The sequence below is a fragment of the Cyprinodon tularosa genome, unplaced genomic scaffold (genome assembly GCF_016077235.1).
Source record: "Cyprinodon tularosa strain WSP-4 unplaced genomic scaffold, ASM1607723v1 ctg1542, whole genome shotgun sequence".
Taxonomy (NCBI): Eukaryota; Metazoa; Chordata; class Actinopteri; order Cyprinodontiformes; family Cyprinodontidae; genus Cyprinodon; species Cyprinodon tularosa.
The window spans coordinates 1-17,636 of NW_024038378.1; the positions used below are offsets into that span (position 1 = coordinate 1).

Sequence of the window (17,636 nt, forward strand, 5' to 3'; positions counted from 1 at the left end):
GGCAGGCAGGCAGAAAGACAGGCAGACAGACAGACAGACGGGCAGGCAGACAGACAGCCAGAGAAACAGACAGGAGGGCAGACAGACAGACAGACGGGCAGGCAGACAGACAGCCAGAGAAACAGACAGGAGGGCAGACAGACAGGCAGGCAGACAGCCAGACAAACAGACAGGAGGGCAGACAGGCAGACAGACAGACAGACAGGCAGACAGACAGACAGGCAGGCAGATAGGCAGGCAGGCAGACAGGCAGACAGACAGACAGACAGGCAGGCAGATAGGCAGGCAGAAAGGCAGGCAGACAGACAGACAGGCAGGCAGACAGGCAGCGAAGCTGCCCGCTCAGCACTCATGCATCACTGTCTCTTCTCCAGGTGGAGTACTGCTGCAGCGCCCTCTGCTGGATGACTGAAGCTCTGTCTCAGAGTGAGTTGGTGGGAAGCAGCCGGCCGCCTCCTCCACTCAGAGGTAATGAGATCAGTCACAGGGTTTAGAATAGAACAGATAGTAATAGAACAGAATAGTTAAGGATAGAACTGAGTTGAATAGAATATTGTTTTCTTTCATTAATCTTTATTTTTATATTTTTATAGAGGTTTCGGCACTGTCTCAAAGCTGAGCTTCACATCCCAGTCCTCCCAGCCTTCCCAGTGCAGAAGAACTCTGAGCTGTGGATTAACCCCTGCAGCTCTGGCTGACTTTAAACTCTGGGACTCGGAGTGGATTAGTCTCAGAGTGAGGAACACTCAGGACTTTCATCTTTAACAATCTCTAGTTTCCTATTTGGGGGATTCTAGTGGTTTGATTTTTTGTTATGAGAAAATCTATATTTTTCTTTTTTGTATAGAAAGGTCAGTCTGCATGTTGTTGTGTGACAGGAGAGCTTTAGCCCCGTCTGTCACCATAGAAACCTCCATATCTGGCCTTGTGAGATCAGATGGATCTGATTTAAAGCTGCCTGAACCCATCAAAGCTGCATGCAGGAAATCAGTGTTTAAAGTTGTTCTGTTTGCTTTATGATCCCTGACATGAAACCCAATAAAGAACCAGCTGATTTCTGCACATCGTCTTAGGCTGAACTCTTTTGTCTTGAAACCGGGATTTCCCAGAGCCTCTGCTGCTCTGCTACTGCTTCTAGGAGCATTTGAAGGTTTTTTCTCAGACCCTGAGGTTGCTCCATCCATTGCAGCACAGCCTTTACGCTACTATCTGAGACAAAAACTTCCTGCTCTGCTATCCTTCACATAAATCTTAAATCCATTTTCCAGACTTTATTTATTTCACCAAAAATGATTGATTTATTTATTATTAAGTTTTTTGGAGCATATTTCTGATCTAAAATTCTTGAGAAAGTAGTTGCCAAACAAGTGTGCGATCACTTCCACCATAATGAACTTTTTGAAGAGTTTCAGTCTGGCTTTAGAGCTCATCATAGCACTGAAACAGCTCTGGTGAAAGTCACTAATGATATTCTCATGGCCTCAGATAATGGACTTGTATCTGTGCTCGTCCTGTTGGATCTTAGTGCTGCATTTGATCCAGTTGATCATAATATTCTTTAGAAAGACTTGAATATTTTGTTGGAATTAAAGGAACAGCACTAGACTGGTTTAAATCTTATCTATCTGATCGAATTCAGTTTGTTCATGTTAATGATAGATCTTCAACACGCTCAAAGGTTACCTGTGGAGTACCACAGGGATCAGTGCTAGGACCAATTCTCTTTACTTTATACATGCTCCCAATTGGTAGAGTTATTAGACAGCATGGGATTAATTTCCACTGTTATCCTTCGTTCATCTGAGGAACATTGCTAAAATGAGCAATCTCCTGTCCAGGGGTGATGCTGAGAAACTAGTCCATGCATTTGTTACTTCAAGGCTGGACTATTGTAATTCTTTACTATCAGGAAGTCCACAAACTGTAGTTAAAAGCCTTCAGCTGATCCAAAATGCTGCAGCCAGAGTTCTAATGAAAATGAAAAAGAGAGATCATATCTCTCCTATCCTGGCTTCTCTTCATTGGCTTCCTGTTAAATCCAGAATAGAATTTAAAATCCTCCTTCTCACATATAAAGCCTTAAATGGCCAAGCTCCATCTGATATCAGAGATCTGATTGTTCCTTATGTTCCTAACAGAGCACTTCGCTCTCAATCTGCAGGTTTACTAGTGGTTCCTAGAATTTCTAAAAGTAGAATGGGAGGCAGATCTTTTAGTTCTCAGGCTCCTCTCCTGTGGAACCAACTACCAGTTTTAGTCCGTGAGGCAGACACCCTGTCTACTTTTAAGGCTAGGCTTAAAACTTTCCTTTTTGATAAAGCTTCTAGTTAGAGTGGCTCAGGTTATCCTGAGCTATCTCTATAGTTCTGCTGCTATAGGCTTAGACTGCTGGAGGACATAGGGACCCCTTTTTCATCATTCTGCTTCATTCTATCTCTATTCTCCCACTCTGCAGAATCTGTTAGTTCAATCTCTAACGTTCTGCTCTCTCTGCTTTTTCTCATAGTAGCTTCATCTGGTCTGTTCCTGTTTGGCTGTGACTCCATCCTGGAGAGAAATATCAGCTGTGCTGCTGCCATCAACACCTTTGTTTCTAGATGTTGGAGCTTGGCCTGTTTTCCAGTGTAGTCCTGTTTCTCTGACTGTGACTAACTGGATGTGCTCTCTTCATCCTCTGACATGGGAGCTGGCTCGGAGCTCGTCTGCCTGGCTGTGTGTTTCCTGGACGGGGCCGCCTGTGGAGCTGGTTGACAGTTGCCTTTTGTATCTATGCTTCTTTTTCTATGTCTGCTTCTGTCTCCTTGAACCCCAGTGGGCCTCAGCAGATGGCCGCTCACACTGAGCCTGGTTCTGCTGGAGGTTTCTTCCTGTTCAAAGGGAGTTTTTCCTCTCCACTGTCGCTACAAGCATGCTTAGTGTGAGGGATTGCTGAAGAGTCAATGAGTCGATGCAATCAGCTGGTTTTCCTTAGATAGAAAACTTTGAACCTTTAATATGCCTAAATGATCTAATTGAAATGGATCTATAAAGTCTCCAGAGATGACAAGGATTGGTCATTGGAGGCATAGAAATCAAATGAATTACAGATCTAGTGCTGATAGCTCTGTGCCAGCAGTATCATCAAGTACTTATATTAACCTCTGAGTTCCTTTACCTCCAACCCACACCCAGAGTAAAACACCACCCCCCTTGGGTAACAGTATCCTGGAAGGAGATTTCCCTCTTTAGCCAGTCCTTACATGGAAAGAGCCATGGATGAATTTGGCTCTGGATTTCAGGGAAATTAATCCTGCTGAGGAATTTCAGATCCAGGTTGATGAATGGGCCGATGACGGGTTCTCTTTGCCACAGCACACCCTTAGCAACACCTTTGTTTCTCATTAAAAATAAATATCTATTGACATTGGTTTTTAAAATCTGCTTAATGTGTTTACCGACATCCTTCTTCTGATAAATCCTCCAAACAGCCAGATAAATGTCACTGAATCTTATAATGTAAACTTTTCATTAGCGGTCAGAGGAAGTAGCGTTGGTCAGCTAAGCGGGCGCTGTGGGTCGGAGTGAGCGGAGGAAGGAGAAATGTGGTTGGCATGTCTCAGCTCTTCTCCACTTTCAGCCACTTTGCAGTCTTCATCTTGACCTGATCTCCTCCCTCCTTCTGCCCTCAGCTTCGTCCATCTCAGCTGTTTCTCCCTGCTGCTAACATCTTAAATTAACTAACTGTAACGTCCAGAGGCTGCGTCAACATCTAATGCTTAAAAAGTGATTATATGTTATTCAAAGCTATCATTATCATTTCCTCTGTGTCACTAAAGGTTCAGCTAAACCAACCTGATACTGGTTTATATCCCACACTCAGCTGTCTTACTGGTTTGTTCAGGACATTTTAAACACTTTGTTCTATCTGAGCATTAAGCTCATTCTTTATCATGGATCATTCATCATTTGATCCTTTCTGAATATTTAGTCTGACACGAGAGATTTTGAACAAAGAAAGGATTTAGATTTGGCCAAATCATATTAAAGTGTATTTTCTTTAGGCTCATCGTAGCAACAAAGCTCCCAGTGGAGTGTTTTTGATTTTTGATATGAAGGATAAGGAGGTGTCTGTCATACATGAGGAGGGAGAACCGGTGCTGCTCTGTCAGGCAGAGCCAGGCAGGATCACATTACACTGACTCTGACAGTGTGGAGCTTTAAATAGAGCAGGTTTCAACTCCTCCCTTTACAAATTGCTCTATTCTGGGGTTAGCATGTAGGGGGAGGAAAGAAAAGAGATGAGTTGCAAACCAAGGCTTTCTTCAGCCAACAGGCTTCGACTTCATCAGCAGATTCTGAAAAACGAACATAATTTAATAGAAAGGGTTTGACACACGTCACCATGTCCAACTTCATGCTAAACTCCACCAGCGTCCATCTTTAGTGGCTGTGCCAAGAAGCTGAAACGTTCATTACCCCCCATGATAACATTAAACCACAACACTCGGATTCAGTCCCAGAGTCATTAAAAGCTGGTGGATTTATCCCCTGAGGACCTGAACGTGCTCATGGCTGCCTTCCCTCTCATCATCAAATACATCCAGGAACTGAGCTGTTCCTATGTGGGATACCCATGAGCTGCAGCAGCCAGGGGGGCAACCTTTATGAAATCAGATCAATCACCATGGGGTCAGCATTCACAAAAACTGATCTTATTATATCACATTATTTGGGTTTGTGTTTCACTCGGTTGTTTCTTGCATCAACCTCTTAGAAACTTAAACATTTGCAGAAGAAGAGCCTTTAAAATGAAAGACTTGAAACTAATGCAGGAAAACAGATTCAGAGGTTAATGATCAGCCTTAATCTTTAAGAACATGTCGATTGACCTTCACATTTCTGAACAAACAGAAGATGTTGAAAGACACACGGAGATTCCAAAATTTAAAGACCCAACCTATAAAATGTAAAGCTATCCCCCCAGTCAGGGTCTAGGCTGGAAATCCTCCACCTATGGCTCACTGATCTTCTTTATACCTACTTTTCATGACTGCAGATCACCTCAGTAAAACTTAAATATTGGATCTTAAATTAAAACACAAGAGTGGTCCACTGATTCCCCTTCAGCCACTCCCTGCTTTCTTGATTTATGGATAGCACAGGCCTACCCACCAACATCTGCCCCTGTCAGTCAGTCCCACTGCCCCCCTTCTTCTCAGCTTACCTCTTTTTCTGTTGCTCTCACATTAGTCCTATCTGTGCCTCCAACATCGACCAGTTACTGACGGCTCTCCGCTCAGACTATCACACCTGACGTCCAACGTTGAAAGTGGCCCAAGATTCAAGGCTCGGCCTCCTGCTTTCTCCTGGATTTTATTTGAAGGAACCTGGAGCAAGTCTCTCGGTCTCAACTGGGACTAATAGCAGTGAACAGGACCTTTTTAGTTGGATGCTGATTAACCTGCTGTCTATCTCTGAGCGCGGCTGAGTCCTTCAGGCACTGCGTGTGCTGGACAATAGGTAGAGAAGCTGCAGCGCTGGACTCCTGCAGTGATTCCAGGTTTTTTTCACTATAGTTCACTAAATCCCAGTCGCTAAAATGGCCTCATTAAGAAGTTTGATCCTTGCAATGCTGCTTGCACTGCTCTGCTCCTTCCACACCCCACTGGCCCCCATCGCCAAGGCCCAAGACCTGCCATTCCACACTGAGGAGGGCCTGATGGCTGATGATGATGATGATGACGATGATGATGACGATGATGATGATGACGACGATGATGATGATGATGACGATGATGACGACGACGATGATGATGATGATGATGATGATGACGACGATGACGATGATGATGATGACGATGACGACGATGATGATGATGATGATGACGATGACGACGATGATGATGATGACGATGACGACGACGATGATGATGACGATGATGACGATGATGATGATGACGACGATGACGACGACGATGATGATGATGACGATGATGATGATGATGATGATGATGATGACGACGATGATGATGATGACGACGACGATGATGATGACGACGATGATGATGATGACGATGATGACGACGATCATGAAGGTCAGTCTGAGTAGATGCTGCTCTTTGTGTCGTCTCTGTGTTTGGCCTTTTGATCTGCAGCATCCTGCAGACTGGGATGCTCCCAGTCTGTAGCATCCTTCAAACTGGGCAGACTGGGAGTGGCCCAGCATCAACCACTGCTGGCCCCTGAACTTTAGTCAGACTTTGACTATTTTGTTCAATCCGGATTTGAAGACCTTTGACCCAAAAGCATCAACAGTAAAACCCGCCTGTCTGCAGTGGCTGATGTCACCGATAGTGACGCTTCACTGGCAGTGGCTGATGTCACCGATAGTGACGCTTCACTGGCAGTGGCTGATGTCACCGATAGTGACGCTTCACTGGCAGTGGCTGATGTCACCGATAGTGACGGCTTCACTGGCAGTGGCTGATGTCACCGATAGTGACGCTTCACTGGCAGTGGCTGATGTCACCGATAGTGACGCTTCACTGGCAGTGGCTGATGTCACCGATAGTGACGCTTCACTGGCAGTGGCTGATGTCACCGATAGTGACGGCTTCACTGGCAGTGGCTGATGTCACCGATAGTGACGCTTCACTGGCAGTGGCTGATGTCACCGATAGTGACGGCTTCACTGGCAGTGGCTGATGTCACCGATAGTGATGCCATCACTGGCAGTGGCTGATGTCACCGATAGTGACGCTTCACTGGCAGTGGCTGATGTCACCGATAGTGACGCTTCACTGGCAGTGGCTGATGTCACCGATAGTGACGGCTTCACTGGCAGTGGCTGATGTCACCGATAGTGATGCTTCACTGGCAGTGGCTGATGTCACCGATAGTGACGGCTTCACTGGCAGTGGCTGATGTCACCGATAGTGACGCTTCACTGGCAGTGGCTGATGTCACCGATAGTGACGGCTTCACTGGCAGTGGCTGATGTCACCGATAGTGACGCTTCACTGGCAGTGGCTGATGTCACCGATAGTGACGGCTTCACTGGCAGTGGCTGATGTCACCGATAGTGACGGCTTCACTGGCAGTGGCTGATGTCACCGATAGTGACGGCTTCACTGGCAGTGGCTGATGTCACCGATAGTGACGGCTCCACTGGCAGCGGCTGATGTCACCGATAGTGATGCTTCACTGGCAGTGGTGACGCTTCACTGGCAGTGGCTGATGTCACCGATAGTGACGGCTTCACTGGCAGTGGCTGATGTCACCGATAGTGACGGCTTCACTGGCAGTGGCTGATGTCACCGATAGTGACGCTTCACTGGCAGTGGCTGATGTCACCGATAGTGACGGCTTCACTGGCAGTGGCTGATGTCACCGATAGTGACGGCTCCACTGGCAGTGGCTGATGTCACCGATAGTGACGGCTTCACTGGCAGTGGCTGATGTCACCGATAGTGACGGCTTCACTGGCAGTGGCTGATGTCACCGATAGTGACGGCTTCACTGGCAGTGGCTGATGTCACCGATAGTGACGCTTCACTGGCAGTGGCTGATGTCACCGATAGTGACGGCTTCACTGGCAGTGGCTGATGTCACCGATAGTGACGGCTTCACTGGCAGTGGCTGATGTCACCGATAGTGACGGCTTCACTGGCAGTGGCTGATGTCACCGATAGTGACGGCTCCACTGGCAGCGGCTGATGTCACCGATAGTGATGCTTCACTGGCAGTGGTGACGCTTCACTGGCAGTGGCTGATGTCACCGATAGTGACGGCTTCACTGGCAGTGGCTGATGTCACCGATAGTGACGGCTTCACTGGCAGTGGCTGATGTCACCGATAGTGACGGCTTCACTGGCAGTGGCTGATGTCACCGATAGTGACGGCTTCACTGGCAGTGGCTGATGTCACCGATAGTGATGCTTCACTGGCAGTGGCTGATGTCACCGATAGTGATGCTTCACTGGCAGTGGCTGATGTCACCGATAGTGACGGCTTCACTGGCAGTGGCTGATGTCACCGATAGTGATGCTTCACTGGCAGTGGCTGATGTCACCGATAGTGACGGCTTCACTGGCAGTGGCTGATGTCACCGATAGTGACGGCTTCACTGGCAGTGGCTGATGTCACCGATAGTGACGGCTTCACTGGCAGTGGCTGATGTCACCGATAGTGACGGCTTCACTGGCAGTGGCTGATGTCACCGATAGTGACGGCTCCACTGGCAGCGGCTGATGTCACCGATAGTGATGCTTCACTGGCAGTGGTGACGCTTCACTGGCAGTGGCTGATGTCACCGATAGTGACGGCTTCACTGGCAGTGGCTGATGTCACCGATAGTGACGGCTTCACTGGCAGTGGCTGATGTCACCGATAGTGACGGCTTCACTGGCAGTGGCTGATGTCACCGATAGTGACGGCTTCACTGGCAGTGGCTGATGTCACCGATAGTGATGCTTCACTGGCAGTGGCTGATGTCACCGATAGTGATGCTTCACTGCCAGTGGCTGATGTCACCGATAGTGACGGCTTCACTGGCAGTGGCTGATGTCACCGATAGTGATGCTTCACTGGCAGTGGCTGATGTCACCGATAGTGACGGCTTCACTGGCAGTGGCTGATGTCACCGATAGTGATGCCATCACTGGCAGTGGCTGATGACACCGATAGTGACGCTTCACTGGCAGTGGCTGATGTCACCGATAGTGACGGCTTCACTGGCAGTGGCTGATGTCACCGATAGTGATGCCATCACTGGCAGCGGCTGATGTCACCGATAGTGACGCTTCACTGGCAGCGGCTGATGTCACCGATAGTGACGCTTCACTGGCAGTGGCTGATGTCACCGATAGTGACGGCTTCACTGGCAGTGGCTGATGTCACCGATAGTGACGGCTTCACTGGTAGTGGCTGATGTCACCGATAGTGACGGCTCCACTGGCAGTGGCTGATGTCACCGATAGTGACGGCTTCACTGGCAGTGGCTGATGTCACCGATAGTGACGGCTCCACTGGCAGCGGCTGATGTCACCGATAGTGATGCTTCACTGGCAGTGGTGACGCTTCACTGGCAGTGGCTGATGTCACCGATAGTGACGGCTTCACTGGCAGTGGCTGATGTCACCGATAGTGACGGCTTCACTGGCAGTGGCTGATGTCACCGATAGTGACGCTTCACTGGCAGCGGCTGATGTCACCGATAGTGACGCTTCACTGGCAGTGGCTGATGTCACCGATAGTGATGCCATCACTGGCAGTGGCTGATGTCACCGATAGTGACGGCTTCACTGGCAGCGGCTGATGTCACCGATAGTGACGCTTCACTGGCAGCGGCTGATGTCACCGATAGTGACGCTTCACTGGCAGCGGCTGATGTCACCGATAGTGACGGCTTCACTGGCAGTGGCTGATGTCACCGATAGTGATGCCATCACTGGCAGTGGCTGATGTCACCGATAGTGACGGCTCCACTGGCAGCGGCTGATGTCACCGATAGTGATGCTTCACTGGCAGTGGTGACGCTTCACTGGCAGTGGCTGATGTCACCGATAGTGACGGCTTCACTGGCAGTGGCTGATGTCACCGATAGTGACGGCTTCACTGGCAGTGGCTGATGTCACCGATAGTGACGGCTTCACTGGCAGTGGCTGATGTCACCGATAGTGATGCCATCACTGGCAGTGGCTGATGTCACCGATAGTGACGGCTTCACTGGCAGTGGCTGATGTCACCGATAGTGACGGCTTCACTGGCAGTGGCTGATGTCACCGATAGTGACGGCTTCACTGGCAGTGGCTGATGTCACCGATAGTGACGGCTTCACTGGCAGTGGCTGATGTCACCGATAGTGACGGCTTCACTGGCAGTGGCTGATGTCACCGATAGTGACGGCTTCACTGGCAGTGGCTGATGTCACCGATAGTGATGCCATCACTGGCAGTGGCTGATGTCACCGATAGTGACGGCTTCACTTGCAGTGGCTGATGTCACCGCCAGTGATGGCTTCACAGGCACCAGTTTGCTAGTATGCTACAGGACTGATAGCAGAAGCTGATCATCTCTTGGTGAATGTCTGTTAGCTGATTGGTTATCAGTCCCTCCTCCACTCCTTGCAGCTGTTTATTTTCCTGCTGTCTCTGACTCTCTGCTCTTTTTTTCTGCCTAACTAGAGTTATGAGCAGTCTGGGGAAATTGAACTGGCCCACCTGAAGTCCAACTGTCCGAGGTCCTTCGTACAGTACGCTAGATATGAACTGGGGACTGCAGACGCAATGATTTGAAAGAGAGAGAAAGAACCAAAATGCAATTCCACACAAGCCAAGCCCGTCTTGGGATTCAGTCATGGGGGGGGGGGGGGGGGGGGTCACTAGTCTGAGATCTTTTGATTTGTGTTTCATTTGAAAACAAGGTTCATCTCCTTTGTTTTGGCTCAGACTGACATGGATCTTTATGTGAATCTGCAGAGAAAGAAAGAGAGACAGTGATAGTGGGACTGAGATGGGGAGACAGGCAGAGGGAGAATAAAGCGCGAGGGGGGGTTGGGGGGTGCAGGAGGGCCAACACCTAAATTAATCCATCTGAGCTTTAATCCCGTCAGAGTTTCTCTCTTTCCCCATATCTCGTGGTCTCTTTCTTTCTCTGTGGAGCATTAATGGCGCTGAACCTGCGCTCAGCTCTGACTTTCATTTCCACTCTGCTGTGCCTTCATGTCAAACTGCTACGGACAGGAAGTGTTGCTCATGTGTGTGTTCAGTGTCATGGCGTGCCACATTTCTTTTTCTAAAGTGCTGAATTTCTTAATGCACATTTCAGACACACTGTTATAAGGAGAACATTTTATCTGAATCCAAATATTAAAAACATCTGAATTTATCTGCTGTAAAATATTACCTCGGTATTTTTGCTAATGATGTTTCAGGGAACGAGTGTTTGGGAAAAGAGAGAAACAGCTGTTCTTTTTTTATCAAATTGTAAAGAGATGTCAGGGTTGTGTACTTTTCTCTTGTTGTTTGGTAAAAACCTGTGATTTATGAAACATCATGTGAAAACATGACTCCAGATTTCTTTAACCTGCTATCATTCATTCAATAAATCAAATGATCACAACCTGCTTCAGCGCATCTCTGTTACAAAGGGGCGGGGCTTTAATTTTGGCTGCAAAGCTGCATGGAGAGCATGAATCATCCCAGATCTGTTTGGTAAAGCTGTGTGAGGACCGTGGACGCCTGAGTCAGGAGATCCCAGCAGGTTAACGAGGTAAGAAGCTGACAGCAGCTTTAATACTGATAATAAGGAAAATATCCTCCATTAACAAAAACTCCACTGAAAACAAGCAACTACATTTATTCCTGTTTCCAAATCTTCAATTCGTAACAAATATCAAGATTCTTTATGGAGAAAATGTCAACAGATCAAAGAACAAAATAACCTTTTTTTATTAAACCACTTTAAATGTTAAATAGAACCAGATTTTCAGACAGAAACAAAATGCCCCAGTGAGGATTTTATATGAAGTCGATCTAGATAAAAACAAATGTGTAAATGTTAACGTTGTGTGGACTCAATAAAGTTGGACTCATCTGGAACCAGTTGATGATGCATCAGGACCAACATCAGCATGAAGGATCGGTATTCTGCAGGTCCCGCCCAATCACAAACGGTTTGATTGATTTCAAACCAGGATCCTTTTAAAACACTTCCTACTTTTAGGCCTCTGGCTCAAACTGTCGCCTTCAAATCAAAGGTTTAGAAGCTGAAGAACAGCCCAAAGGTTCTGAGAAGCAGGTTTGACTGTGAGCAGGTCTGAGGTGGTCTGCCCGATAAGAAGCCTGTTTAGAAATGTCTGTCTGCTCATTCCAGCCAAACTTCCTGTGAAGAAAAGCAAATCTGTGTTTAGCTGACAATGACAGGTGGAGTGAAAACGAAGAGGAGGGGTTTGTTTACAGTCACTGTGGCCATTGGCTGCTCTGCCTGAAATGTGGACAGGTTGGTGTCCAACAGGACAAGGGTCCAAAACTAACCAGTCTACAACGAATGGATTATTTTAAAGTCAAATCCACTCATTTGGATCCGCTTTACCATTTTTTAAAGGAACGGGGGTCAAATTTCCAACCCGAAGCTTTATTTGCTTTTGTATAATTCTACTAAATTCAGTTTATTTATTTAGCGCCAATTCAAAACACAACATTTACATTTTTACAACTCAGTGAAGTTTTGTGTTGATCAGAAAGAAAATGTGTCGAATGAATGAATCTAAGCTCCGCCCTGAGCAAACTTTCAGAGGTGCTTTTGTCCTGAAATCATTACTTTATTCCTCACCTTCCAAAGCCAAATGTCTGTTTCTATTGTTACAGATGATGATGATGAGGAGGAGGAGGAGGAGGAGGAGGAGGAGGAACATGCTTATCACAAAGGCTCCCTGTGCTCATACTGTGAATTTTGTGAGGTAGGTTCAGTAGACCTGAGTGCTGATGTCTGTAAGCTGTTCAGGGATTGCAGCTCTACAGCGCCACACAGCTGCAGCGCTGTAGAGCTGCAGCTGTGTGGCGCTGTTTCTCCTGCTGACCACTCATTGTTGTTCCAGCACTGTGACAGCTGTGATAAATGCCCCTGTGAGGAAGGAGACAAGTCTGAACACTGCGATGACTGCAAGGTGAGAAGCTGTGTGACATTTAACCTCGGTTCTTTCTAAAGCTCCTTAAGACACTCTGATCATTGTGAAATCATTCACTTTTAAAAGAAAAAAACTCTTATTTATCAATTGACATTAGAACAACTTATTCATGTTTAGTCTTTCATACAACTTAAGGATTAATTAAACATACGCTGACAATAAAAGCACAAATAATCCTAAATTAAAGAGATATCATCATATATCATCAAAAAGTGATTTGATAACCCAAATAGATGCAAAGAGGCTTGAAAGACAGCAGAGATGGAACGGATGGCTGCTCCACCCAACTGATCATTTTCTTCCACAGTTAGAAACAAACGTTCAGGCGCTTTGAAACGTCACTGATCAACTATTAAACAAAGAGAGAAGCAGTGGCAGCCTTTCACTCACCTGACTCTTGTTTTCCTCCACAGATGTGCTCTTTCTGCAATGTGTGTCCTCTCTGTGAAACAGCTTGCAAGCCTGGTGAGCATCACATTAAAGGGTTAAACATGATCACCTGTATGCAGTAATATGAAGGAAGAATATCTGAATGTTCAAAAACCATAGTTTGGACATTGGAGACGACTCCTCACAGGTTCGCAGAAATACAATGCCTAGAGAGACAGAGATAAAGGTTTTCAGCTGCTGTTAGTCAGCATCCAGCATATGCTTTGTGGTTGGGCCCCGCTGGGTCCCACCAGGGGCCCGCTAACCCGGCTCCAGACCCCGTCATTTCAGGCAAAGTCTTCTTTTTCGGCCATAATGGAGGCCTTAGTCTGAACTGTCAACCAGAGCTCTGGGAGGCATTTCAGCCCCTGGCAACCCTGAGGTCAGACCACAGGAAAAAGGACCAGATCCTTTCATATTTATAACTGCATTACCCGATAATGATCTGCTGCCCACTGAGCAAAAGGTATTTGAAAAGACGACATCATTTATGTCCAAGCAACGTGAAAAGAAAGACGTCTATTGTTGGACTAAAATGCGATAAAATCAAACGGACCAAATATTTCTGGACTGATCAGGATTATGACTGAAAAATCAACGTCTCTGACGTGTTTGGAAAAGTGAAACCATCTTCTGGATGAGGAGAACTTTGTTAAGTTTGAAGGTTACTAGAAGGTGGTGATAGAGGACAGGGTTGTAAGGAAATACTGTAGTGGAGCGGAGTAATGGCTGGGAACGGACAGGGAGGAATGTTCCGCTTCCTGGTCGGAACGTTCGGCTCTCACAGTTTAAGGGACAATGATGGTGGCTGTGGAACGGCAGGTTGCAGCAGACTGGTTATGGACCATTCTCAGGAGACATTCTTTGTTTTGGTTGTTTTATTTCATCTGTTTGTTTGTTTTTTTCTGGAAAGGAACCAACATCAGATAATTGATAAAAAAGAGTGTAGAATTACTAAGAAAAAGGATAAACCAGAGAGTAGTTCTTGTTTTAAGGACACTTTCACTAATTATCACCAGTGGTTTAGTAAATATCTGGGTCTGTTTGGATGATAGCAAACTAATGATCAAAGCTGTGCGCACATTTCCTGTCCTGAACATTGATTCGACTGAACATGGCCTTTATGCAGAGCGCCTGCCGCTGTAAGAGTTCGACTTTAATAGATCAGCATAAAGAAAACAGCTTCTCTTTCCCATCAGAGCGATGATCCTGGATCTTCATATTTCTCTCCTCTGTTTCCCATTTTTTCTCCAGGAGGGTTTGTTGATGAAGTTACTGGATCAATCTATAAGTAAGTCTCGCTTAGAGAAACTTCTCCCTTTCTATCATTTCTAGGTTCTAACTAAAAGTGAATTTGGTGGAATGATTATCTGGTTTCATGTTTTCACACAAAACATCTGATTTTTATTGTTTTATTTTCACTTATTTCAAATTGGAAAATAATCTTTAGGGGAAAAAAACACATAAAGCAACATGAGAATGAAAAGGATTTGCTTTTTTCCCCTTTATTGTAGAAAGATCCACGTTGTGTTTTATAACGGTGTGCAGCTATAAACTGTCCTCTCTGCCCTGCAGGACTGTAGCAGATGTCTTTGATGATGGTGATGACAACTGAATCCAGCCATATGCTGCCACCATGTGGCCAAGTTTATACATTTCACCTTCATATTGGATTCCTTTCATTCTCTTCACATTTGATTAATAATAAACTGAAGGAGAAACAATAATATATGTGCTTATTGCTGTTACCTGACAAATCGACTGTCTTAACTTATCCTTAAAATTTCTACTGAGTCATGCTCAATAAAGAGGGGGAAGTGTTTCTGCGATGAGTGATTTATACTGCTGAGTGGTGAGAAAATGGATCCTGCTTTATGAATTTATAAAAACCTTCAAACACAGCCACACACATTAATGGATGTTATATGATGGACCAACACAAAGATGGACATCGTTATGAAGAACATGGTGACAAACCAGACCGAGGTTGGTGTCAGAAATGGGATCTCTGTGAAGCAAACAGTCTATGGCCGCCTGCGTGGAGCAGGAAGACGCGCTGGTGGAAAGAGAGGGAGAGCTGTGACCATGAGGTCACTATACGTCTGAGTCATCATGGCCGGATAGAATTTCCCTTCAGGTGACTGGTCAGCACGCCTGACCTTCACCCGGGTCAGGGGTCAAACCCTGCCAGGCCCTTGGTTGCATACTTTGCCACACTTCCAAAACTTTGTACCAATAAAAACTGAACTGTCCCCCTGAATTTGGATATGCAGTTCTTCTATTTGTCTCTGTCAACTTTTACAAAGTGCAATATTTTTCCCATTTTTCCTTAAAAAAAAGAGCTGAAGGTTAGTTTTAGTTAAGATGGAGAACGTCTGTAGGTCTGTAGATATCAGGCTCTGATTCAGTTCAATTCAGTTTATTTATATAACTGTAATTCCAAACCAGTCATCTATTGGTAAAAACATCCTTTTATCAGATCATCCAATCAGATCAAAGTTTTCTATCCAGCTGATTGCATCGACTCATTGACTCTTCAGCAATCCCTCACACTAAGCATGCTTGTAGCGACAGTGGAGAGGAAAAACTCCCTTTGAACAGGAAGAAACCTCCAGCAGAACCAGGCTCAGTGTGAGCGGCCATCTGCTGAGGCCCACTGGGGTTCAAGGAGACAGAAGCAGACATAGAAAAAGAAGCATAGAAGCTAAACACTTTCTATGTAAGAAAAGCTAACAGTAAACCAGCTCCACAGCTGGCTGTCTGGGAAAGAAGCGGTTAATCAGACGTCCCAGTAGAAGCTGAGCCCAGAGCTACAGGAGAGAAACAGGAATAAATACTGGAAAACAGGCCAAGCTCCAACATCTAGAAACGAAGGTGTTGATGGCAGCAGCACAGCTGATATTTCTCTCCAGGATGGAGTCACAGCCAAACTGCTGTTCTTCTCCCAGCCTGATCACTGCTGCTAGCACCGTTGGAGCGACGGCGCCAAGATGGCCGCAGCTTCGTGCAGAAATGAAAAAAAAATTCTCATGTTCTATGTTTTAAGAGTCTGTTGTTGCTAGCACGCTCTTCTTCGCTGTCACATGCTGGGGCAGTGGGCTGAGGGTCGCTGACAACAACAGACTGAACAAACTGATCAGGAGGGCCGGGGATGCTGTGGGGGGGGACACCCTGACCACCGTGGCAGAGAGGAGGATGCTGTCCAGGTTTCAGTCCATCTTAGACAATGACTCACATCCTCTCCACGACACACTGGTCCAACAGACCAGCTCCTTCAGCAGGAGACTCCTCCTACCCAGATGCACCACAGAGCGACACAGGAAATCATTCCTACCTGTGGTCATCTACCTATATAATGCCTCCCTCAAGTGATTCAGACCGCCCCCCCACTGTAATTGACATTTATGCACTATTTTTGCACGCCACTGTGACTTTACTTGGATTTAGCTATATACACACACATATATATACATATATATATATATATATATATATATATATATATATATATATATATATATATATATATATATATATATATATATATATATATATATATATATATATACAGAAGAGTTATATGTGTATATATTTATATCTTTATCATCTTGTGTGGTTTGTTGTTTATATATAAAACTGTATCTGGAGCGTGTAACAAAAGTAATTTCCCTCTTGGATTGTTAAAGTATTTCTGATTCTATGGTTAGCCTCGAAGCCCCGCCGGTTGCCACAGTTTGCTCCACACCTGAACCTTTTTTTTTATTAGGCATGAAAAGAAAAACAATCAGTAAATGGGCTTGTGAATCAGAACAGAGCTGGTGTGGAAAATGTTTCACGAGCACAAAACACAAATACACGTCCTGAGAAACGACCTCTGGTTTGGGCCGGAGGACGGTCACAGAGCCAGAGTCAGAGTCTTGTTAAATATCAGCATGAACATCCATCCTCAATTAATATCACGCTTTACAGCACCAGAGAGTGATTGACTTGAAAAAGTTAAATATGAAGAATAAAGACCATTATTAAACATGATCACAGCTTGTTTTTCATAACAGTCAAATAAAACATTAGGTTCAGAATGTTTAGTCCAACTTATTCATATTATAATCTGTCTGATTGGAAAATAATCCCTGACAGTTTGTCAGAAGTTTTGTTGGCAGCACAGAGGTGGAGGACATTTAATTATGTCAAATTCAGTTAAGCAGTTTATAACCTAATCATTCAGACAGCAGACCGGATAAACATAGAAATACAGCTAACAGATTACAGCTGATGGGTTTACCATCAGTATTTCTAGGATACCAGCCCATAACTATATAGTTTACATCCCTGATTTAATTTGAAGATTAAAAATAAAAGAGGCAAATGTGAACATTCTGTGGAAAATGAAACAATTAAACATGTTAGACTTGATTCTCAAAACAATCAAAAAGAAAAAACATGAGAAAAAAAACTGACAATTAGGGAAACATAATAATGGCAAAGAAATAGATCTGTTAGAAATTCAGGAAGCAAGCAGATCCTAATATTTCTGAAAGAA

The 17,636-nt window shown here is 45.5% G+C and overlaps 1 protein-coding gene and 1 long non-coding RNA gene across 2 annotated transcripts; both read left to right on the forward strand.

Moving 5' to 3' along the window:
* The first annotated feature begins 362 nt into the window (after nt 1-362).
* LOC119780090 lies at nt 363-1,062 on the forward strand. The gene is made up of 2 exons (XR_005280334.1): nt 363-468; nt 594-1,062. It is a non-coding gene; the product is annotated as an uncharacterized LOC119780090 (long non-coding RNA).
* Nucleotides 1,063-5,188: 4,126 nt separating this feature from the next.
* On the forward strand, nt 5,189-14,917 carry LOC119780091 (acidic repeat-containing protein-like). The gene is made up of 7 exons (XM_038279990.1): nt 5,189-6,084; nt 7,190-7,191; nt 12,348-12,439; nt 12,578-12,646; nt 13,081-13,132; nt 14,351-14,387; nt 14,672-14,917. Exons 1-7 carry the CDS (start codon nt 5,579-5,581, stop codon nt 14,709-14,711), a joined length of 798 nt encoding a protein of 265 aa, XP_038135918.1. The 5' UTR covers nt 5,189-5,578; the 3' UTR covers nt 14,712-14,917.
* The last annotated feature ends 2,719 nt before the right edge of the window (nt 14,918-17,636 follow it).